At 50.1% G+C, this 25426-nt stretch overlaps 1 protein-coding gene across 3 annotated transcripts in view; it reads right to left on the bottom strand.

Moving 5' to 3' along the window:
• LOC133354371 (mannosyl-oligosaccharide 1,2-alpha-mannosidase IA-like) overlaps nucleotides 1-25426 on the bottom strand; it is a 428294-nt gene that overhangs the window by 6626 nt on the left and 396242 nt on the right. For all 3 annotated transcript variants that reach the window (XM_061571183.1, XM_061571166.1, XM_061571174.1), the window contains exons 6-8: nucleotides 4768-4862; nucleotides 2714-2837; nucleotides 1457-1550 (exon numbers count right to left, since the gene is read on the bottom strand). In XM_061571183.1, the coding sequence (XP_061427167.1) occupies nucleotides 1457-1550; nucleotides 2714-2837; nucleotides 4768-4862 (313 nt within the window). The remainder of the gene's footprint in view (nucleotides 1-1456; nucleotides 1551-2713; nucleotides 2838-4767; nucleotides 4863-25426) is intronic.

Here is a 25426-nt window from a genome sequence, read left to right as displayed (position 1 = left end):
GAGCTGGGCCCTCGCCTGCGCGCTGGCGAGAGGGGGGGGGAGGGGCTCGTTGGGTGTCGAAATTTAAGTTGCGCCAAGACGGCTCAGCCCGCCTGCGCACTTTCGCTGGTGATGTGGCAAGGCCCTCAACGAAGCGCCGGCGTGGAGAATACCCCCTCTAGATTTGAAGCTTTCGTGACTGCAAGGATTCATATTGTTAGGTTTTTTCGGTAAAGTCACGTAGGTAAAAATAAAATTAGTAAAATAAAATAAAAAATCACGACGTTTCGGAGGCAGCACAAGCTTGCGTCTTAAAAAAAAAACCTAAAAATAATGCCCCCTCTGGCTGCACCCCGTCGACAGAATGCCTCTGCCGTGCGGTCACATGAGCGTACAATCAGGGATGGAATTTGGTACCAACAACAACAAAAATACATGTGCAGTAAACCCTTTGTTCATTCGACACGTGGGCCCTCTGGTCTTGCCGAATTATACAATATTTCGAATTATGTACAACGGTACTCCCAATGCCTCCTGCCCTAATTACCTTGTTTTCCCCCCAAACTCTTCATACACCATACACTTTGACACACCTGCATCAATTCTATCCAAAGCTTTGGATTTGTCTCGCAGACCAAGGGATTTGTACTTCAGTCCCTTTCTATTACTTCTTGATGTAGGTGTGGACGACATTTCTGAGAGGGTTGGCTTGCACACAGAGTGCATAAACAAGGTGAAGTCCAAAGCAACAACAGCTGTGCACTATTACTCGCCATGCGTACCGCCACTACACTCAGTCATTGTTTAGGTCATGCATCGCTCCACGTGTATGCCGAAATTGGACCATTTGGTACGGCAATTCGGCTCGTGGCGAATTACTAATACTGTATACATGCCGAAAGCGCAGCTGTGCCCAATTATTCCTAATTACGAATGACGAAATACCGAAATAACGAGGTTTTACTGTATATAAAAAACTATCTCCATAATTTTAATTTGCCTCCTTTCCATTGGTGGCCTTGAAGAACCGGTGCTGAGATTCTATCCCTGGCCCATTGCCAGCTTCGAAATGCTGGTCAGGGGATGAGTCAATCCCTGATGAGGATTTTAATGAATGACCTCTCAAATGTGAGACCCAACCAGCCTTACAAGAGCAAAATACGCTAAGTTTGGGTGGGGGGGGGGTGTGGTTGCAGCTAAGGCAAGTAATTGACTAACAAATGCAAGACTGAGTTCTAAATTTGGTAAGGGTAGAACGAAGCCCAATCATCCCTTGAATGCCAATGAAACGAGCGTCGCTTTTTTTGGGAAGTCAACGGCGATCGTCTTGACGCAAGGATTTGGTTGCAGTCGTTGGAATGTACAATGTATACCTACTGGCGAAAGGAGACGGAGTTACTGACTAACGGAGGAGACATTCTTCGACCCAACAAACGTGTGAACATCAGTGGGCGCGAGCTCTGCGCGCTGAACTTACGCTGGCCCCAGTTGCCCGAGTTTGGATGTAGGTAGTTGGGGTAGAGTCCATTGGGTTTGGTCATCTTATCCAGGACGTTCCTGATTTTCACCACCTGCAGACACGGCGAGAGATGGCATCACTGGCAGTCCATCAACCCCGGCTTGAGACTCAAGGTTCCAGGAGTATGATTGTGGTGATATATATGTATTTTACTTACACGTGTTTACCCAGGAAAGCTTCGCTGAGTTTCAATACTTTACGAACAGGAGGGTCCGCGCGATCGATAATTGAGTGCGAGCAAACGATTCGAAACAAAATCGATCTCATGAAATATGTCCAATAATAAAGAAGGCGGCAAAGTTAGGCTGAGAAACGCAAGCGTCACGTGACAACAACTTCCCTAAACAACCGGAGACAGCTGTCAGAGAGCCACGAGGCACACAAGGTCGCGTGTTTGCCGACTGCTGGACATCTGTGAAAAAGAACTTCAGAGCTCATCGGATTCCTCCTCCAGTATAAACAAATATTCGGATTATCGGTCAACCACTGGGGCCTCAGGGTAGAGCATTCACCGCTTGTCGCAGAGGTTCACGGGGTTTGAATCCAACAGCCACCCTGGTAACATCGATTCACGTTGTGGGTGTATTTACCGTGTTTACAGTGGACGTTAAAGGTTTCGTCCACAAATAACTATACAAACTATGTATAATTTATTTTTTATCAGGTTAGGGCTCATTGAGCTATGTAGCTCTTTTTGAGAAGCGACCTGGCCCAAACGTAATGATAGCTCAACGAAGTGGATTGCCATCATGTGGAAATTTATAGCAGCCAAATACTCTAAACGCACGTCGATTCTACACGTGGAGTGAAAAACCGGAGAGCCCGGAGAAAAATCTACGTGACCACAGGGAGAGAGATATGCGAACTTCAGACTGACGTCAGGGTCGGAATCGAAGAGCCACGACCTCCAGAATACCAGGCGAGGTAGTGAACATCTCCCCACCATGGCGCCCAAAAAATTACACGCAAATCATTCAACTGGTAAAAACAGATCGCAATCACCGCCCACCCCCCCTCCACTGCTGAAAAGAAAACCTGGCAGGATCCTCCTGAAAAAGGGTCACGAGACTCAGCGAAGCTTTCCTGGGCAAACGAGCGGAGTCATACCGATTAAAATATTCGGTTAGCCAAATTCCCTCCCCCTGAAATCTGTCTGGCTTGGAGAGTTTTTTTTGGCCCATGCAGGCTGCACCAAAGCCACGGCCGCTAACTCACCTTCTCGCGGAAGATGGGATTCCCACTCAGCTGGCTCAGGTGCTCAAACTCGAGGTGTAACGTTCCAAACTCCGACAGGATGCTGCAGCCTCCCGATGCCCAGCCCCAGTTTCTTCCCACACCGCTGGGATGTGCGCATGGACACACACACAACAACAAAGACAAAGAACCCCCCTATAGCCTTAACAGACTGTTGGGGCAAGTGTTATGAGCGAGCACCTATGAAGGCAAACGCAGCGGCGCACGAGATGGGTGGTGTGGCCAGTGCCACGCGCGACCCCCTTTGTTTCCCCGGTGGTGGTGTTGACACACTGCCCCGGGTACTGATATAAGGCCGTGTCAACCTAGGGAAGGCCCAGGACTGGTTCGGATATTCGTCACTGATGTTGGCCGTGAACAGGAAACGAATTGGGGTCACCGGGTTCGTAAATGCACACACACACGCGTACGCACACACAACATGGACACATATGCACAGTACAATACAATGCAATTTGGATTAATAATAGCATTTAAATGCAGGTTCATCTCGAGATACTACACAGAAACAATGGTCATAATTAATTTATGGAGAGATACATCATGTTATAGGCACAAGGTCTTGGGCCTGGACTTCTAACCCTTTCCCGTTCTGAGACCACCGCAAATTGCAGGGTGGGGTATCCCATTCACTGCTGAATTTCAGAATGCGCAAGCGTTGAGCGTTAATTTTATTGAGAGAGGCACTGCGCTGTTGTTTTAAAAAACATTGCACTCACCGCGCTGAACTTTAGCGACATGACCGCACTCTACGATAGCTGGCGCCAAACCGTGCCACACGCCCTCCCGCATGGCCTTGTGGGAGCCTCGGTACCGATAAAGTTAGTTTAATTTTTCTTCCGGTTCCATTCCGATGACGTAGACGTACGTCATTAAAATGGGAAAGGGTTAACAGGGGCAGGGAGTCTACAGCACGGACGGCTGGGGGAAGGGAGTTCCAGACAATCGGGGCAGCAAATTAATTTGAGACTTCCACAGAAAGCCTGGGTTGCTAGAGCTGAGAGTTTGTGGAGGGTAGTGGAGTGAGATGCGAGGGGAGAGGCAGGAGAGTGCTTGGAGGGTAGTAGAGTGAGATGAGAGGGAAGAAGTAGGAGAGTGCATGGAGGGAAGTGGAGTTAGATAAGAGGAGGATCTTGAAGATGCCGAGTGCGATGTTGACTTTGACCCAGGGCTGGATTGGGTGCCGGTGGAGCAATCGGAGTATTGGGGTGAAGGGGTCCTATTCATTTATGGATGCAGGTGTAGAATAGCCTGGTGGTGGCATTTTCATGGACCATTTGAAGTTTGGAAATGCGGAATTTTGGGAGGCCATGGAGCAGAGAGAGAGCTGCGTTCGTTGCGTCGAGTTGTGATGAACATGTGGATGAGGATGCTTAGCGGTAGCTGGGGGTAAGGAAATGGGGGGGGGGGCGTGGGGGTTGTGCAGACGTAGGTAAGAGATCCTGCAGAACAAACGCATAAACTATTTAAAAACTATCAACTATTTTACTTACGAAGTAAAGCGCACTGAACTGTCGGCACTTTTTCAGACGCATCCTGGCCACATGTGATGATAGCTCACATCATTGGAATGGCTGATATCATCAGCACACGTGACAATTAATAGTTGCAGCCAAATAACAAAAACGTGCGTTTATAAATGTAGAAGGCAAAACCGCAGGAAACCGGAGAAAAATCCACGCGACCACCACGGGGCGAGAGAGAGAGAGAACACGCGAACTCCAAATATACAACAACGGGCATCGCCAGGGTCCGGGATCGAGCCCACGACCTCCTTGCGTACCAGGCGAGGGAGATAGCATCTCATATTCTTTGGTTCTTTCGGTAAAGTCACGTATTTATAAAAAATAATATAGTTGAAAAAAATAAAAAAAAATGAACAAAAAAAATAAAACCACGACATTTCGATCGCAACACAAGAATATGAATTCCTGCAGTCACGAAAGTCAAGATAGCATCTCCTCGTCACCGCAGCACCGGGACAGCACCCCGAGAGGGGGGGGGGGGGGACTCACGTCTTCAGGTTGACCATGGCCCAGGGGATGCCTGTGGGGGTGTTGAAGGCGGGCAGCAGTCTCTCCCCCAGCTCCACCGCCTTGGTTCGGAAAAACTGCGTGGGTGGGGTGGGGGAAACAAAAAAAACGACACCAGACCACGCCGTGCTTAGCCCGGACAGGCTTGTCGGTCGGGAGCAAGCGCCGATTCAAAACGGCATGGCACACACGTGCCGTGCCGTGCCGTTACACGTGACGTCTGTCGATGCGCCGCCGGACGAAGGCCTTGCCACACGCCGTGTCGGTCACCGTACTTCACCAACGCTTGTCGGCGTGGATTGGTGAAACGGGACTGGTTCAGATACCACTCACCACTGCCTGCCTGTTGCGTTTAGTTTGCCGTCCTTCATCCGCACCTCCGATTAGAACACGGTTGTATGTATGTTTGTTAAACCAATGTCTCACTGTAGGTAGCCAGCCGTGCTAATCGTAGGTGCGAGGGAACGCCAACAGACGAAGCACAAAGAGCAGTTCTAAAGAGTTGCTCACCTATACCCGTGGCTGATGGGGTCAGGCCCTGTATTACTCATTCCGACAGAGGTACCTGTGATGACGCAGTACAGCAAGTAGGTTACTGCGGGCCAAAAAAACGAGCGTCGCCCACTCCACATGTGCGTGCGTCTGTGTGTGTGTGAGCTTGGCCGCTCCATTTTTTATTCCACCGAGGAAAAGAAACACGCGCCCTCAAATCATTTCCCGATCGCCACCGGCTCGGTGGAACCTTATTTTACAAATAATCAAGAACGCGGAGATGGCGACACGAGGATTTACCGTCGCGCGCGGACATTATGGTAACGACGCACAGGCCGTCTTTGTTTATTTCCAGAATGGCAGGGCGGGGGGGGGGGTCACCCCAGATGTTCAGGGTGAAAAATCCATTTGACCGGGTCAATGTAATTGCCGGCTCAGCCGTACAGCCCTGTGTGTTAATTGCCACCGGCGCTCGCGACAAGCCCCTGTAAATGAGAAGCGCCTCTGCTCTCTGTCTAGACGTAACCAGTGCTCACGCTCTCGATGGAAAGCACGCGACGGGCATCATTTCACTCTGGGAGGCTGTGGTAGCCCTTCCTTGCCGCGTGATGGCGGTGCAGACAAACACTCAACCCCGCAGAACAATCCCCACCCCCGAGAAGGTTTTGTGTTGGGTCACCGCACAACAGGCAGGGAAGGGGGACGCCGTCGCTCCGATCGACCGTCAGGAAAGAGCGCTGTTAGCGAGCACCTATTAAGGCCAGAGGCACGTGGGGTCGTGGTGGTGGGGGGCGGCTTCCTGCCACTTCCTGTCTGTCTTCACCCAGCGCACCAGGTGCTCATTTAACACGGAGTCAACCTCACGCTGTGACCCTATAGCACCAGCGGGTGCATGGGTATTTGGAGTTTGCGTGTCTCTCTCCCCGTGGTCCTCTGGTTTTTCCCTCCACGTTTAGAATCGACGCGCGTTCAGAGTAGTTGGCTGCGCTAAAAATTCCACGCGATGATGATAAGCCCGCTTCGTTGAGCTGTCATTTGCGATAGCCCAGGTCGCTTCTGAAAGCGAGCTATCGAGCTCAGTGGGCCTTACCTGCTAAACTAACAAGAGGAAATGTTTAGAGTTGAGTTTCCGCTGGCGATGAGCATCGTGGCGAGGAGTTGGGGTCGGCCTGTGTGAGTGGGAGCGCGGCGCGCATCATAATCGCTGGATCACCGGCGCCCCGTCACTCCGTTACCCACGTTCCCTCGGTGCGGTCGCTCACTGTGGGCTTTCCTGGTAGGATGGGGATGGTTTAGTTTTATTTTGTACGTATTTGGGTGATTTGTTTACCTTTTTTGAACTTTGCACTCTTATCGTGTGTTTGTAACCGTTTGTTGTTGTGACGTTCTTACCCCGTGCCCCTACTGGACATCTGTGGAAAAAAGAGCTTCGTTGCTCATCGGATTCCTCCAGTTGTAAATACATATTCTGATTCTTGAAGCTCGTTTAACCGCTCGACGCGGAGGTCTGCGGTTCAAGCCCCCCCCCCCCCGGCCACGCTGGCCGCCCCGGTTAATAGCGCTGTAAAAATACACGCCGTCCGCTTCGCAGCGAGCGTTAAAAACAAAGAAAAAAGATCACGTGGACGTCATTCAAAAGAGAGCGGCGGCCCACGTGTGTTGTTGTCACGGTCCAAATTTGTAAAAAAAAAAAAACTCGCAAATCCCTCAGTTTGCGACCCTGGTGCGGCCGGGTACGGGTAGACCGTGAGTCACTGGTGAGTAACTGTTTGTCACTCATTTCCCAACGTCGTCTCTTCTCACAATTCAAGTTCCTAGAATCAACCCACCCGCGCCTGCAACATGGCTTCATCCCAGAGGTCGCAATCAGGTACCCGATACCCGTACCGTACCCGGCGGGGTACGGTACGGGTACGGCCGGGTACGGGTATCCGTTTGCGACTCTGGTGCGGCCGGGTACGGGTACGGGTAAGGAATCAAAACCCGTTTGCGACCTCATCACCACCCCCCACGCCCCGCGCCCCCCCTAATGGCGTACTAACAGCAACTTACACGCGTGCTGCTACGTGCACTTTGTGCCGCCAAGGGACAGCTGCCGTCGTAGGGGGTCCCGCCGAAGGCACGAGCAGCAGCTGAGCATCGGAACGGTTGAGACGAGGGGTGACGTTAAAGGCGCACTTGAGTTACGGAGGCATTTAAGCGCCATATAAATGCAAATCCTTATCGCGCACGCTTACCGGCGCATTCGCAGCGACTGGCTGAAAAATGAACACCCGGCCTTGAGATTGCCGAGACAGATACCAGCCTCCGGGTACGCATTGTGCACATTTGAATAATGCCGTCCATTCAATTCCAAATGCCCTTTTGTTTTTTTTCCGAAAAGAAAGCTACTTCTGCCTGGCAGGTCGCCGCGTGGTGCCAGGGAACGGTCCTGGAAACGACTGCATCCAACCCTGCCGCTGCCGCTGCTGCCGCACGTCTCCTCGCTCCGTAAAGAGACAGTTTTTTGCTGCACGTCAATCAACCGGCATTGCCGTCGAGTTGAAAATGTTTGCAGTCGCGGCTGCGCTCGACTACGCAGACCGAAAACGCTTGTGGCGTGGTGCCCGGCAGACCCAGTTCGAAAACTGTCATCTCACTGAACTTAAAGAAGGCGACTTGCCCGTGCGCTTCAAACGCGCGTTCTCAGCCGCGCCAGCTCGGTGACTCTCGGCGTTCCTCTGTCATTTTTCCTACAACCTGGCCGGACGTCCATTGTGGCGGCCACAGCTCGCTCGACTCAGCCCCTCCATCCAATACCGATCCGTGGAAAGTCAAGAGTTGGCGGTGCTATGCAGCTGCTGTCCCCCCCCCCCCCACCACAGGAATGTGGACTTGAAATAAAACCGACAGTTGCGGTCGGTCACGTGTTGAAAAACTCCCTGCAGTTCGATGAAATGTCACAATTCAGGGCCTCGTGATTTGACTCCACGACGTCTCGCAATTTACGCCTCGTTCAACGCCTCGTCCCCAAGGTGACGCCTGCGTTATAATTACCACCGTTTGCAAGAATCGTAAATTAATCTCGCTTCCCGCGGTCGACTCGACCCGCGCGCTGCGAGCGCAGTGAATTCGCTTCTAATCGATGAACGGCTACAACGCCGGAGTTAAGATTGAATTGAGCTGCGCGAACAACTGGCACGTTAACGAGCGCGGGCAGGTAGGCGTACTACATTTGCAAATGCGGGCACGAACGGGGGATGGAGAGGGAGGACAAAGAGGGAGGGAGGGAGGGAAGGTTTGGCTACGCGTATAAACGCAAGTGCCGTGGCTGCCCCGAGTCGGACGTGAATGTTTCAGCTGTCACAGCTGCTCAGGACAAAAGCGAGGACTCGGGGAGGCGGAAGGGGGAATAAAACCCCCCCAAACCCCCAATTCCTCGCGCCGCGACAGACGGAGGTGTCCCGTCAACTCCACTCGCCATCACATCGCCAAAGGGCCACTCGCACCCGGCTGCTTCGACAATTCATCATCGCATTTCTTTTTAATGAGAGCGTGTAAACCACTCAACGTTTCAATGCCTCTCGTGTCATAATATTGCCCCTGTATTTGTACGTCGCGTTTATGTTGCGCGCGCGGGCTGGCGGGTGGGCGGGCGGGCGAGCGCGTGTGATGCATGGAGTAAATACGTTTGTTTTAATTGTCTTCGAATTGGCCGGTCGTACACGCGCACGAATTGCGCATTATGCATGTGCGCGGCAGCGCGTCTATGATCTATACGGCGGAATAATGGGAGCAGTTGGTTGGCCCTACTACCGCAGTAGCCACCGCCACAGCGTCAGTGGAAGGTGGTATCAATCCGTGGTGTGGGCCACCTCTAGGTTGACTTAGCCCGAGGCGAAAATAATCCCTTAATTTTGCACGTAGGCTTTCACGACCAACATGAACATTCTTAATTCGTGTATTTTTGGGCGTAGATCGTTCGGTGCATAATGACCACTCGATATGACTGGACTTTGAGCTTCATGCTTCATTTTAAAAGAACAGCTCTCAGTGAGATATTAGTTGCCGTTGAACTGCTCTAAAGTCCACTCATAAATCGTCTGTGATGTTTGCGGCTGGCGCTGTGGTCAACCCGTCGTGGCAACTTGCGAGTTTAGATCCTGGTGTGGGGGGTCGATGCGGCCTGTCATCTCTCTGGGGATGACAGAATCAGTAAGTGCTCTGCTGGAAATCGACAATGATCATCCCATGCATAAATTACACCCTCCCTCACCCAGCCCCCCCCCCCCCGTACCGATCGCGTAAACGTAGAATTTCCACCGCTGCCTCACGTACACCAACGTTTGAGCGGTGAGACAATTTTAGCCATAACAGAAGTTTTGTTTGGGTCTGATCTCGTGAATATAAATGTTGTCGTTAAACCCGCCATCACCCGGCGCAGCCAACTAGTGAGCTTTGTTAAGTAAACAACTCTTGCCAATCTATATTTGAAGTTTTCGTGACTGCAGGGATCCATACTCTTCGGTTCTTTCGGTAAAGTGACGTGGGTAGAAAATTAAATAAATTAATTCACGACGTTTCGGGCACAACACAAGCGTCCGTCATCAGGTGGGACAACCACAATTCGTTACTAGTTCAGCAGTCCGGTGTGCTGGGAAAGTCAACCCAAAACCATTTTCAATTCGACTACAGACAATTTAACCCGCACTCGGAAAACAAGAAGCGCCTGGCACGATGTGTTGCGAGGGAAACGCAAGGCGGGTCACGCGTGGTGGATCCTGGCCTAACACCTCGGGGTGCTGCAGTCGCCGAAATAGGATGCCCGCCAAAAGGGTCTTCTTTCGTCACTCGAGTCAAAAACTCGCAAGAGGCGTGCGTGTGTGTGTGTGGGGAGCGGTAGTGTAGCGGTTAGCGCACTACGAGCCTGGCGACCCGAGATCGATTCCCGCACACGGCCAACGCCAGTGATAATTATCTAAACCGGTCCTGGGCCTCTCCTAGGTTGACTCAGCTTAAAACGAGTGCCTGGTGCGATGTGTAAACATCGCCACTGGGGAGACAAAGAGGATCGGGCGTGGTGCTGGCCACCCACCCCCTCGTGTGCCGTGCCGGCTTGCGTAGGTGCTCGCTAACAGCGCTTGCCCCAACAGTCTGTTAATTCTATACGGGGGATCTTTGTCTTTGTTATGAACGTGCAAATAAGCGCACACATTTGCCATAAAACCAGGTCACTTACGCTCGTGAGCGAAGGACGATGCATTTTTTCCCCTGCGTCACGTATTCCCCACAGCGGAACAACGAAGGGGACCTGGGCAGTATGCATGTACTGCCGAGCTTCTTTCGCACCGTACGTAGCCAACCGCGCTAACCACTGTGGGGACTTCTGCCTCGTGTACCTGCGCGGGTCTTTCTCACACACGTAGGCCGCACGCTCTCCCCGTCTGTCTCGCTGCAGAGCCGCGCATGTGGGTCGGGTGAATGGCCCACCCTGTGCTTCTGTCCGATGAACGGATTTCTCTCCGAGCTCGGGTTCGCCAAATATTGAACGCGCAACGCAGAGCTTCCAGGACGACGGCGCTCTGCGGTCGCGCGTGAGCCGTGCTGAGAGGAGCAAACTTGACGGAGGATTTAGAAAAGGGATTTAAACTTGGAATTGAAACTAAGCTATTTGAACTATTTTTTTTTATTTTACCAGGCAAGGCCCATTGAGCTATACAGCTCTTTTTTCACGAGTGACCTGGCCGCCAATGATAGCTCAATGAAGTGGCTTTCATCGCGTGGAAATTTATAGCAGCCGAATACTCCAAAACGCACGTTGATTCTAAATGTGGAGAGAAAAACCAGAGGACTCAGAGAAAAATCCACGAGACCACGGGGAGAACATGCAGACACCAAATATACAGCAGGCGTCATGGGCGGGATTGAACCCACGACCTCCTTCTATACCAGGCGAGGTACTTAACTTTTCGCCACCGTGATGATGCCCTCGAACTCAGGTTCTCACCCAGGATCTGAGCAGGGCTGGTTGAGTGCTCTGACACAGATGTAGAATTACTCTTAAAGGCAAATGCTACCTTGTGCACACACACAAACACTGTGTTTTTTATGTCATCTCTGTGCATTTCTTGGGACAAAATAATTGCGAGGCACGAGCGTCAGGGCCGACGATAGAGAACCTCAGTTCTCGTGGCCATAAAAGCTCTCTCCGTTTGTATTCGTTCTGACAAAATATACTCGCAAAATATACAAAGCGAAGAATGTGGCGTCTCAGAAATATCAGCAAAATTCCGCCGAATAATTGCGACTGCGCCCATTTGCATCGTACGACGGTTGGCAAGCCTCCTCCGCAATACGTGGCACGGTCAAAACACTTCCAAAATAAACGTCGCGGAAACACTTAGCCCGCGACGGGTGGCCAGAGCCTCGCGGCGTCACGGTGGCGGATGGTCCCACAAGACGGCACCGCAGGACCACTTCGATGGGGCCGCAGGGTGGTAATACTCGCACCTCGCAGCAACATGGGGCCTGGGTTCAATTCACGAACTGGGCGCCTTTCTACGTGTGGAGTTTTAATATTCTCTCTCTACCCCCCCTGTTCGGCATGGGTTTTCTGCCGGGCCTCTCCGGTTTCCTCCCAGAGCTTAAAAAGCAAACAACGTACAACAATGTAACGGTCATTTGTGAAACATCAAAATTCTGCAAAATGACCTGCAAATCACTCAATGGGGGATTACGCATAGCGGCAGCAACATCGTCAGCCAACGATGAAAACTCGGTAGCAAGGACTATCCTCCTGACAAAGAGACTTGAGACTCAGCGAGGCATTCCTGGAAAACAAGCGGGAAAAAATATACATAGGCATCTCTTTACGAGGCCTCTCTAACCGAACTACAAGATGTGCTCCTTCACTCTCGGCATTGTGAACGAGTCATCGCATCGCACTACGTAACTGCCGAGCCGTTGGTCGAAATTCCACATTCCTTTGGTGGAGGCCAGCCTCACCGTAAGGAAGGCGACTGCCGATTTCCCACGAAGTGGTGCACATTTTAAGGGCCCTTGAGGGGATGATGGGCTAGGTGAAAGCCCCCGACGAGTGACTTAAACTCGTGACCTTCTGGCTGGCTTAGACCATCATCATTTGCCGTGACCTATCCACTATTTCAAGGAGGCCTTCGCCCAAGCCGTCGCACCATCCCTCATGGACGAGACGGATTGTTGGCGGGCATATTTACATGTGTAAATATTTATGTATGTACCCTCTGAGGGCTGGGAGTAAGCAGAACAAAGTGAAAAACCAAACTTGACGAGGCCATCACACTCACTGCACCTGAGCACCTGCTTTAATCTCTCGTGCGAGCCCAGGACGTTGAATGTTCTCTCGGTGCGTGGTCGCGGGTGCTTTGCTACAGAACTGGGCGACCATTGCAACTGCTCGAATGAGCGACCACCACACTGCCCCGACCACGTGAAAAACACGCATCGCAAGGATCCTGAGGGTTCGGTGTTAATGGCCAAGGCTCAAAGCCGGACTCGGTTACCCTCATGGTCTTCATGTGTTGATGCCCTTGGATAAGACAGCCAGATCCAGGGTGGGTGTCCTGGCAAGGACACCCACCCTGGAGGGAACGGCTGCGACGCGTCCGACGCACTCAACCGTGCACTCGCCGATGCAAACATTACAACCCGCGCCGCCCTCCTTCCCGACCCACTCCCCTGTCTCTCTCTCTAAAACACTTAAATCCAAAATACATGGATATACACAAAACACGCCCAGACTTAATCATTTATTAAAGTCCGTCCCAATTTTATTTTGCTCTCGTTTCGTATGCGCAATCTCTTGAGCCCGAAAAAGAGAAAACCGCAGTCCCCAACATTGTTAGTCTAAAACAAAAAAGACTAGGTTTTGACTGTATGTGCGTTCCGTTTGTATAAAATGTATTTCCACGGACAAATGGATGGGAGTTTTTGGGTATAATTTCCAATGCTGCACTCTTTGATAAAATGGTGGACAACTGCTGACGGCCGGGTGAGGGACGCCAAACGTCTTGCAAATTGTGGTGTGGCCACAGAAATAAACGATTGTACAGGTCTACTTCTAGGTTGGCTCCGTGTGCAAAGTGTGTCTACCAGCACCACCACAAGCCCTACCATCACCACCACTATCCCACCCAGCACCACCACTATCCCACCCAGCACCACCACTATCCCACCCAGCGCCACCACTATCCCACCCAGCACTACCACTACCCCACCCAGCGCCACCACTATCCCACCCAGCACCACCACTATCCCACCCAGCACCACCACTATCTCACCCAGCACCACCACTATCCCACCCAGCACTGCAAGTGGCCCACCCAGCGGCACCACTAGCCCACCGAGCACCACCACTATCCCACCCAGCACCACCACTATCCTTGCCTGCACCGCAAGTGGCCCACCCAGCGGCACCACTATCCCACCCAGCACCACCACTATCCCACCCAGCACCACCACTATCCCACCCAGCACCGCAAGTGGCCCACCCAGCGGCACCATTAGACTTCTCCACATTATCGCAGCGTGGTTTTTGTTTTATAGCTGCCTTAACAGCAGCACACATGGATTCACTGGCGCGACCGCAAGTGTTTACAGCAGCTAATCACATCACAATATGTTCGCTGTGCATGCGTGCACCTGCCTGTGGCTCGCGCGCGTTCACGCGTGCCGTTCACTGGCTCGCTCGCTCGCTCGCACGCTCCACCGACGAAGGAATACACAAATCCAAACCCGGAGCGACGCTCACGAGTTGCGGTGGCCCATTTAGCTCAATTGGGCATCATTGAGCGTACACGCATTTTGCATGGCTAATGATGCCATCAACCCCTCCATGAGCACCTGCGGCCAAAAACTACCCCCCCTCCCCCCAACCCCCCTCCCTCGCCCTCCAGTTGCTCAATCCATCGATTGCTCAATTGACCGAATTGTGGATTTATTGTGGCCTTCCGAACGGGCAACGTGGCGTTGCATCAACGGCAGTCACGGCCCATGTCGCGAGCGGGTGAGCAGTTCTGGCGCGATGCCGCCGAGCAGGAATCTCTGCGCGTGCCGAAGTAAAGGAGTGGCATTGCTTGCCGTGCAGCTGGCAAAAAAAAACTGTTTGCAGATCCAGAGTGCCCGCTTCTTTAATATTTTACAAGCAGTCGCGTTCCAGCTGGGCGGTGCAGTTGTTCCGAGCGCTCCGCTCGCAGTCGTCAAGAGTGAAATGTAACGCGTCCGACGTGAGTAAGGGGCAGTGCGAGTTCTAGATTTGAAGCTTTCGTGACTGCAAGGATTCATATTCTTAGGTTTTTTCGGTAAAGTCACGTAGGTAAAAAAAATTTAATTAATAAAAGTAAAATAAAAGTAAAATAAAAATAAAATAAAAATCACGACGTTTCGGAGGCAACGGAAGCTTGTGTTGCCTCTGAAACGTCGTGATTTTTATTTTATTTTTATTTTACTTTTATTAATTTTAATTTTTTTACCTACGTGACTTTACCGAAAAAACCTAAGAATAGGGCAGTGTGAGCCCAAGCACCTGCCCATTTCTCCTGCCCCGCGGGCACCTTGGCCTCGGGCTTTGTCGTTCGAGGAACGTCTGAACGGCAGCGTCGCTCGCGCTCCGTACCGGGCTCTGGTTTAACAAGAAACAAAAACGGGTGCCACAGTGGCGAGGAGATGTTGACTAACTCACCTGGTATACAGGAGGTCGTGGGTTCGAGCCCGCTCTGATGCCTGCTGTGTATTTTGGGGTTTGCACGTTCACCCCATGGTCACCGTGGATCTTTCTCCAGATCCTCCGGGTTTTTCGCTCCAAATTTAGAATCAAAATGCTTTTAGAGTATTTGGCTGCTGTGAAACGTCCGCATGACAAGCCACTTCATTGAGCTATCATTTGTGGCCAGGTTTCTTCTGAAAAAGAACCACAAGCATTTTCATCTCATCACCTGTCAATGGCAGTTATCGAATGGAGAAACGGGCGAATGCGGGAGATGTTGTGCAGATGGAGGCACAATGTGCGGCAGAGTGGAGACGTGTCTGGTTCCAATTAAGAAATTAAAATTGATCGATAATTTGCGTGTCGTCATTGATTATTCACAGTTTGTGTAAGTTGCGCGGAAAACTTTAAAGAAGCACCATCTCACCACCCCAGCAACCACCACCACCACCAAGAGAGAGATGGCGCTTGGAAACGAGACGCTGCACTCACGGCTCGAGTGCACGCATGCACACACGTCGAACGCGGCGAAAACTTAAAACAATCAAGGTGAAAATTAGAAAACAATACAAAGGCATCTTCTTGGTTCTTTCGGTAAAGTCACGTAGAAGGGAAGTAATAAAATAATAAAAATAAAACATAATAAAATTATTCTCACGACGTTTCGGCCACAACGCAAGCAGCCGTCCTCAGGTGAAAACCAGGTCCGTCGAGGCGTTGTGGCCGAAACGTCGTGAGAATAATTTTATTATGTTTTATTTTTATTATTTTATTACTTCCCCTTCTACGTGACTTTACCGAAAGAACCAAGAAGATGAATCCCTGCAGTCACGAAAGCTTTAAATCAAAATTTAATACAAAGGCAGTGGTGAAGACATCGTGAGAATTCGGTGAATTGTTACGGGCACCTTCACGGGCTGTCCAGAGTCGGTTGCCGCTTGGGAGTCATCACAAGGGGACATCTGTACAAGTGTACAATACGTGCGGTGTTGCCACGGGAACCATCTCCACGTGTGGTGTTGCCACGGGAACCATCTCCACGTGCGGTGTTGCCACGGGAACCAGCTCCACGTGCGGTGTTGCCACGGGAACCAGCTCCACGTGCGGTGTTGCCACGGGAACCAGCTCCACGTGCGGTGTTGCCACGGGAACCAGCTCCACGTGCGGTGTTGCCACGGGAACCAGCTCCACGTGCGGTGTTGCCACGGGAACCAGCTCCACGTGCGGTATTGCCACGGGAACCAGCTCCACGTGTGGTGTTGCCACGGGAACCAGCTCCACGTGCGGCAGTGCCACGGGAACTAGCTACAAATCCAGTGACCTGAGTTCGATTCCTGCTCATGGCCATCACCAGTGACGATTATATGAATGAATCTCGGGCCTTCCCTAGGTCGACTCAGCCTCAATTGAGTATCTAGTGCGATGTGTAAAAATATTGCCACTGGGAAGACAAACGCGGCTGGGCGTGGTGCTGGCCACCCACTCTCGTTCCGGTCTTCATAGGTGCTCACTAGCAGCACTTGCCCCAACAATGTCAAGCCCACAAAGGGGATCTTTGTCTTTGTGGTGGAGCCGAGCGATCCCTTGCCCCGGCCACCAGACGGCGCTCCATCTCCTCATTTTCAAGATCGGGTTGTTTTTAGTTTTGCCCATGGAACCGTCGTCAAGCGATTTAGCCAGCCAGCCCGTCACTGGGTGAGGCCGGGTGATATAAATTAACCCTTTCCGGGACGACTGCAAGTTACATGGGCGTGGGTCCCGTTCACCGCTGGTACCTCGGAATGCCGCGTAAGTGTTTCAGCGTAAATTGTAATTCGAGAGCGCATCACGCCATTGTTTTTAAAGACATTGTACTCACAGTAAAGACATTGTACTCACAGTAAAGACATTGTACTCACAGTAAAGACATTGTACTCACAGTAAAGACATTGTACTCACAGTAAAGACATTGTACTCACAGTAAAGACATTGTACTCACAGTAAAGACATTGTACTCACAGTAAAGACATTGTACTCACAGTAAAGAACCGTAGCGACACGACCGCACTCTATCATAGCTGGCACCAAACTGTGCCACACGCCATCCCGCACGGCCTTTGTAGGAGTCTCGGTACCAATTAAGTAATTTTTGTTAATAAAGTCACGTGAGAATTGTATTTTATTATGTTTTTATTTTTATTATTTCCTTTCTACGTGACTTTACCGAAAGAACCAAGAAGATGAATCCCTGCAGTCACGAAAGCTTTAAATCGAAATTAAATTTTCGTTTGTTTTTATTCCGGTACGTGTCCATCTTTGCAACAGAGTTGGGGGAAAAAACGTGATGACGTACACGTACGTACGTTATCGGAAAGAGAAAGGGTTAAGAGGTCAGTATCATTGACACCGCTAAGCGTAAACGCTTCCTCCGTTACGCCAACTCCCGGAGCTGTTGGAACAGTTGATCCCTAACCTCCCAAGAGGTTCTCTTTTCAGAATCAGCATATTAATTTATACCCGGAGGAATCCGATGAGCTGTGAAGCTCTTTTTCTACAGATGTCCAGAAGGGTCACGGGGTCAGAACGTTACAACAACAAACAGTTCCAAAAAACACGATCCGAGTGCAAAGTATAGGTAAGGTAAGCAAATCACAAACAATATATACAACTTAATTTGGAGCTTTCGTGACTGCAGGAATTACTCTTTGGTTCTTTCGGTAAAGTCACGTATAAAGATAAAATAATAAATTAAATACTAGCATACGACGTTTAGATTGCAACACAAGCAATCATTTATACCTGATGATGATTGCTTGTGTTGCAATCGAAACGTCGTATGGTAGTATTTAATTTATTATTTTATCTTTATACGTGACTTTACCGATAGAACCAAAGAGTAATATATACAACTGAAACTAAACTATTTGTATTGCATCAGTAAAAGCCCACTGAGCTATTAGCTTCTCTTTCAGAAGGGATATGGCCACAAATGATCAACTCAACGAAAGTGACGTGGCTTCAGGTCTGGCCTCGCTCTTTCGCGTAGTCGCCGGTAACCCGTTTGAGATCACAAAGCACACCTCTGTTCCCATTGTGGCGGATGGGGTGGTTCAAGGACTGCATGCTTTTTGACGTACGCAATGTGGCTGTGAATGGCGACGGGTCGACGCCACTCAAGATTGTGACGGTCACGGGCAAAAGAGTAGACCCCTCGCGTGAAGTCGAACGATTCGCGTGAGCATCCCTGTCGAGTCGAGTGTCTTCGTTGAGCCAGGGTGAGGTCTCATGGAGACCAGGATAGTGCCGTTTGCAAGTGTGACCCGGGACACCAAAACGACGAAAACAAAAGTGCAGTAATGATGCAAATATATAAAATAGCAAATGGAACAGCTGTTAGGAAGTTCCAACATTGGCAATGCAGTTGCTGCTGATATTCGTGTGGTAGTGATGATGATAATATTGGTGTGGTAGTGATGATGATGATATTGGTGTGGTAGTGATGATGATGATATTGGTGTGGTAGTGATGATGCTGCTGATATTCGTGTGGTAGTGATGCTGCTGATATTGGTGTGGTAGTGATGTATTATTATACTGGTGTGGTAGTCATAATGTTAGTGGTGTGGTAGTGATGATCATGATATTGGTGTAGTAGTGATGATTAAGATAATGGTGTAGTAGCAATGATTATGATATTGATGTGGTTATGATGATGATTATATTGGTGGTAGTGATGTTAATATTGATGTGGTAGTGATGATATATTGTGTGGTAGCGATGACGATATTCATGCCATTGGTCTAGCAGGGATGGAATTGGTGCGGTAGTGATGATCATATTTGCGCGGTAGCGATGACGACACTGCGGCTGAGAATAGTGGTGATGACGATGACGACAGCCGAACTCTACAGGCTGCTTGAGTAATAGCGATCTCACCGACCACAAGGCTCCATCTATCTGTCGCTACAGACATGCCACAGTCTTGGACTGTCTCACCAAAGAGATTCCGTATCGTGGTGATTCTCCCCCCTGCCCTCCCCCAACACCCTCCATGCAAATCTTAGGCTGTGATTCATTGGCTGAACCCACTGAGTGACTGAAGGAGTAATTGAATGAGTGACTGGCTGTTTGACTCCCGCGCCTTGATTTATGGACGGCGCGAAAGAGCTGGCGGGTGAGTGGCCGGCACATCGACTGCTCCGCGGTGAGCGGGTGACTGATTGAAAAGCAGCTTCTAAACCAAAAGTCAAACAGTGTCAACAACACGAGCAATCTCTGCAGCCAAGAATAAGATGCAACTCCCCCCCCCCCCACCCCCCGTTTAGCCTTTAACAGACTGTTGGGGTAAGTGCTGTTAGCGGGCACCTACGAAGGGCACCACACGAGGGAGTGGTTGGCCAGCAACACGCCTGGCCGCCTTGATGTTTACTCACTGCACCCGGTACTCACTTTACGGCCGCATACACCTGGAGGAGGCCGAGCATCGGTTCAAGATATCCGTCACTGGTGTTGGCCGTGAGCGAGAATCGAACTCGGGTCGCGGAGTTGGTCACGCCGGCGAGCGCGCTAATCTCTGCAGCGGTGCCCTCCCTCGCAGTCAGAGACCGAACGCAGAAAAATGCCCACGTGGGTTGATGCAGGATGGATTAGGAAAAAAGAATCCAACTATTTTACTCAACTTCTCATTCATCGCTTTTTTTTTGTTTGGCTTAAGCGTGTCTTGATAGCCGAGTGTCGTGTCTGCATCCGCTGGAGGCAGGAGGCAGATGAACAGAGTTTTGATAGTCCACACAATGCCAGCACAGCTGATAGGCTATCATTGATAGCGCACGCTCCCCGCTGCAAAGCGGGCTTTAAAGGCGACGTTTTGTGAAGGCGGACCATTGTGCTCTGGTTATCATGAGTCGGTCAAGAACATTTTGCCACAAGTAAATCATGAATGTCAAACTGTATTAAATAAATCTATAAATATCCTATTTAGCATTTTTACTCTCCTGTCAGTGCATGTGCAGTTAGCGAGCACCTATTCGGGTCCATGTGGGACACAAGGAGCGCATTTATCCGGGTGAGAACTCCAAGGGTAAGGTGACCTAGCAGACATTGGGACCAGGTTTGCATAAAAATATGGAGTTGGGCAAGAGTCATCTCATTCGGATCATATCACACCATTACGTAATGCTTTGTTGCATTATCAAAGGTCCTAAGGCCTATAACGCAACTTAAAAAAATAATAATACACTGTACTTTTAACAGCACGTAAAAAAATGATTCCCCATAAAACCTGTGAAAGACTATTGGGACAAGCGCTGTTAGCGAGCACCTATAAAGGCCGGCCCGCCACACGAGGGGGTGGGTGGCCAGCACAACACGCCCGGCCGCCTTTGCCTCGCTAGTGGCGATGTTTACACACCGCACCTGGTACTCATTTGAGGCCGAGTCGACCTAGCGGATGACCAGGACCGGTTCAGATAATCATCGCTGGTGTTTACCGTGAGCGGGAATCGAATTGGGGTCTCCGGGTTCATAGCGCAGCGTAGCCAACCGCTGCATCACCACTCCCCACAGCACGCGTACACACACGTGTGTGCGCAACGTGCGCGTGCCCGCCACATAAAAGCAGCCCCCAGAATTGCCTTTGATCAAATTATTCACAAAACCACAACGGGGACCGGGCTGAGACTAACAACACTGTTACACTTGAGACCCCCCAGTTCAGCCTCCGGTGGGCGGGTGACCGGGGGGGATGCAGTGCCTCGGCCGTCCTGGGCTCAGCGGTGACCTCCGCGTAGGGGTTACAGTCAGAGCGCCTCCGAGAGGGCCGCGTGTTGCGTGCGTTATGCACCCCTTGTTATTGCCCACGCAAATTATTACGACTCGGCTCAACCCCCCCATCCCCCCCCACCCCGCACGCACCTTGCCCGCGGCTGATTTTGAGAAGCAACCTTCAAGCTGTAAAACTATCCGGGCGTATTATTTGAAAGCAGTTCCGCATCACCGCATCGCGGCGGATGTCTGCTCTGCACTTAACACGACGCTCAGCGACGACCCGCTAACAGCATATTAAACATCGCACGGACAAATTGAAAAGATTTCTATTTAAATTTTGCATGAAGGAGTTACCAGCTTTCCTTTTTTTTGATGCTCAACAGCTCACAATTAAATTCCATGGCTTTCTTGCTCCGCTGCATTTTAAATTAATTAAAGAGCGAGGCTGACAACGCGCAGTTAAGGATGTCGCGCGGAAGAGATGCGAGCATGAAACTAACGGGTCCTTTCACATAAACCGTGCGCCTAGTGACTGGAGAGGCTCTGCGTCTGAGCTCGCGGGTGTGGTGCCGGTGAGCGCACAAGGTTGCCACGAATCTCCGGCGCTCATGCCCGAACGAACCGTCTCTACGTCCAACCACCTCGCTCCTCAGGTGAAAATAATCTCTTGAAAGACGGCCGACTTGACGAGAACTCCCAGAGTAAGAACAGCAACAACAAAAAACTCGCACAAATTCGACAATAACATTGCGTGGAATTTCAAGGGAAAATATACAATGGGTGACGCTGTGGGCAATGGACTTTCTTCATAACGCAGGCCCCCCCTGGGTAATGCAACTCTCTTTCCAGATGGTGTTGCATTGGATTTTTGGGCCAATTCAATTTTTCATGGATTTTGTCACGTGGGAGGAAACCCGTGTGCCAGGAGAAAACCCAACGAATGTTTGTGATGGGGTTAAGATAGCAGCCTACTTGCTGCACTGTCTAAAGGTACCCACACGCCCCTTATTATTTAACATGCAGAGGTTCCACAAGCATCATCACGACTTGTATGTATGTTGTTGAACTTATTTCACCCACCGTACGTAGCCAACCGTGCCGAGGCAGCAAATCAGCACTCTTATTGCTGCATGATCCACTGACCGGACCCAACAATTGAGAGTGGATAACAGGCATGCATTGTCCCTGCCAGCCGGGTGACGTTTAAGCGAGCTGAACCTGGCATGAACGGCAAAGGAATATCGTTCGATGGAATGAAACCAAAACAAATATGAGACTCGGACGAACTCGGTGGTGTGGATTTCAGAAGAAGCTGAGCAAGTGGCAAGGGAATTTGATCTAAACGAAAATGGGGTTTGGGTGGCCCAACGAGGCCGTTTTGCGTGACCCAAGGTGGGTTTTCCGGCGTCGAATGTTTCTTCGCAATTGTTCGGGGGACCTTGTGATCTCACGCCATATTGTGACGCTGCACAAATTGTCTTTGTGTCTTGTAAATTAACATTCGTACCGGTGTGTCGACAAAACCCTTGCTTCCAGGCCTCAAGAGGCAGAGCACCGAGGATTAGAGAAAGGCATTTGTTGGCCCGTTCAACGAAATGTTTTATAAATGCGCTCGTGAAAATTCCGCAGTCATTGGACATAACGGATTACATTATTGAACACAAAAAAGGTTCAATTATTAAACGCACCGTGCTCAATAACTAAGCACATTTTATTGACTGGACCACGCTCAATTATTGAACACATTTGTTAAAGCCTACCCACAATTCTTGGCGTCCCCCGTTGCTTCCTCTGCGGGCAACCATCGTTGATTTCGTTTTGGCCACTTATCGTTCCATGCCAGTCCGATCGCGAGCCCTCCACATCAATTGAACGTCTTCTCGCAATCATCTCCAGACGACGGAAAGCGATAGACGACAAAATTCGCTCGAGGCAAAATTCCACATTGATCTCTACACACAATCAGGAGAAAGAGATGTTTGCAAGCGCCATTTGTTCCACCGGAACGACTGTCCAAGTATTTTATTCTCGGCTGGGTCCACCTTGCAGATGGCCGAGGTCGCCACGGTGGCGAGATGTTAACTGCCTGGACCGGTATACAAGAGGTCGTGGGTTCGATCCCAACCCTGACGCGTATATATTTGGAGTTTGCATGTTGTCCGCACGGCCGTGTGGATTTTTCTCCGGGTCCTCCGCTTTTTCCCTCCACATTTAGAATCAACATGCGTTTAAGAGTATTTGGCTGCTATAAATTGAAAAGTCACTTCGTTGAGCTATAATTTGTGGCCACGTCGCTTCTGAAAAAAAGAGCTATACTGTATATAGCTTGGTGGGCTTTAATTGGTAAACTAAAAAAAAACTGTTTCGTTAAGATTGGGTACAGATACCAATTTCCACTGATGTTGGTCACGTTGAGGAATGGAACTTGGGCCTATGGTTGTCATAGTGCACTTCACTTCTTCACTTCTGACGAGGGCGTCACTCCGCTACAGCCCCCCCCCCCCCGCAAGCGTTTTGCAATTCACCGAAATAACCCGGGGGGGGGGGGCTCAGGAGGGGGGCAACTTTAGCCAATCACGGGCGAAGACTTCGCAATTGCACAGCGGGAGATTTGCGTCCCCACACCTTGCTTGCTCTCTGAACCAATAGAACATACGCGCCGCTCACGAAATAGAAAGCGCAATAACCCTAATTAGCGGTGTCACCGTGCGATAGCTTGTTATGAGCACCTATCCATGACGACGAGGCGATCATCGCGTCTCGCCGCGTCTCCGTCATTACCTCATTGACCTCCCCCCGCCCCCCGCCAGTACGTGCTGCGCTGCGTTGTGGACTCGTTAAGCCCACCGCACGCCCCCCCTGCCCGGCGTGAAGGAGTCACGAGCGATGATGACCACCCGCACTGACTCCCACCACCACCCCCCCCCATCAACTAATGATAACAAAGCTCAAAATCGGTCCACGTTTAAAACAAATCGATGGATCAATCGTTTCTGTTGTCCTTTATTTAAAACGGGCAACCTACCGAGAAGAATTGGCTCAACCCTACATGGAGGATCAGAGAAGCGCAGTTACCAAGGGGAATGTATGAACATCGCATACATATGGCCAGTGGATACAGCCGTGGTGTAATTATAGGGCTGAACGATTTGGGGAAAATATCTAATTGCGACGTTTCTGACAGATGTTGCGATTGCGATTTGATTTGCGATAATTTTTTTTAAAAGTCAAGCTTTAGTTCAATATTCACTGTGTAATAGATTTAAAACATGTGATGGAGCATTACCACATGATACCATCAAAATACGAACTGCTCTATATGTTCTAAAGCAAGGATGAGAATCATCTTCTTAGTTCTTTCGGTAAAGTCACGTAGAAGGAAAATAATAAATTAAAATAAATAAACATAATGAAATAATTCTCACGACATATCGGCTACAACGCAAGCACTTAAAAGATACGAATTGTTTCCAACGTGTATTTATTAAAATGTTTTAATTGAAATAGAACAATCAAACAAAACAAGTGTTAAGTTAAATAAATAAAGTTATAATGATAAATAAAACAATTTCAATAAGAAAGTAATAGGACTTCTCAAATCGCAAAAAAATCCCAGCCTTCGCGATTTGCTAATCGCATTGTTTCAAATTGCGATTTCGATTTGAAATCGATTAATTGTCCAGCCCTAAATGGTTACTATTTTTTGTATTTTACCAGGTAAGCCCCACTGAGCAATGAAGCTCTTTTCAGAAGCGACCTAGATATCATAACCGAGAGCTCAACGATGTGGCTTATCGTGTGTAAATGCATAGCAGCCGGACACTCGAAACGCGCGTGCTTTCTAAATGTGAAGGGGAAAACAAGAGGTCGTGGAGAAAAATCCACACGACCACGGGGAGAACATGATATACAGGCATCAGGGTCGGGATCCAACCCACGACCTCCTGTGTACCAGGCGAAGTAGTTAACATCTCACCGCCACGGGGGCCCTTTAGCAGACTGGACAATCCAGAGCTCGCTTGTTGGATTCGATCTTGAAAAAAATTGGGGCAAGTAGATTAAATTCCCCGACTTCTGTCCACCCAGAGGAATAAATGGTTACACCACAATTAGTGAATGGGCGGGACGCGAGTTAACATGTGGGCACTCCCACCTCTCCCAAGATGTCTGGCCAGTGTGGAAGAGTAGGCCAAATGCCCACGATAGAGGGGCTCTCTAGAGGAGACCCTTCCTGCCAGCAGTGGGGCGAGCGAGCAATCGCTGGGCTACACCTCCGATGAGAAACCGTGGGCTACGTACGGTGCAAAAGAAGTTCAACATACGTCCGTGTTTGCGTGCGTGGGTCGTCGTCACATTTCAGATGCGGGGCCATGATGCCGGCACACAAGTGGCTGAATGTTGGGAATGACGATGTCACGGGGTCATTCACTTTCCACTTCGCAGCTGGACAGCGTGCTTCAGTAAAGATAACCTCAGCGCAACGTTTTATTTGTAACACGTTAAAATGTACAACAGCCTTTGGCGGCAGGGTTGGCAATGACGTGAGACATCGCCCGGCACAGCATCCGAATCAGAATATTTATTTTCTACTGCAGGAGGAATCCGATGAGCTATAAAGCTTTTTCTCACAGATGTCCAGTAGCGGCACAGGGTAAGAATATTACAACAAGCAGTACAAAAACAC

The sequence above is a fragment of the Lethenteron reissneri genome, chromosome 6 (assembly GCF_015708825.2).
Source record: "Lethenteron reissneri isolate LAM-NWPU_2019-01 chromosome 6, ASM1570882v1, whole genome shotgun sequence".
Taxonomy (NCBI): domain Eukaryota; kingdom Metazoa; phylum Chordata; class Hyperoartia; order Petromyzontiformes; family Petromyzontidae; genus Lethenteron; species Lethenteron reissneri.
The sequence above is the reverse complement of the archived record's forward strand: the minus strand, read 5'-3'. Positions and strand labels throughout refer to the sequence as shown.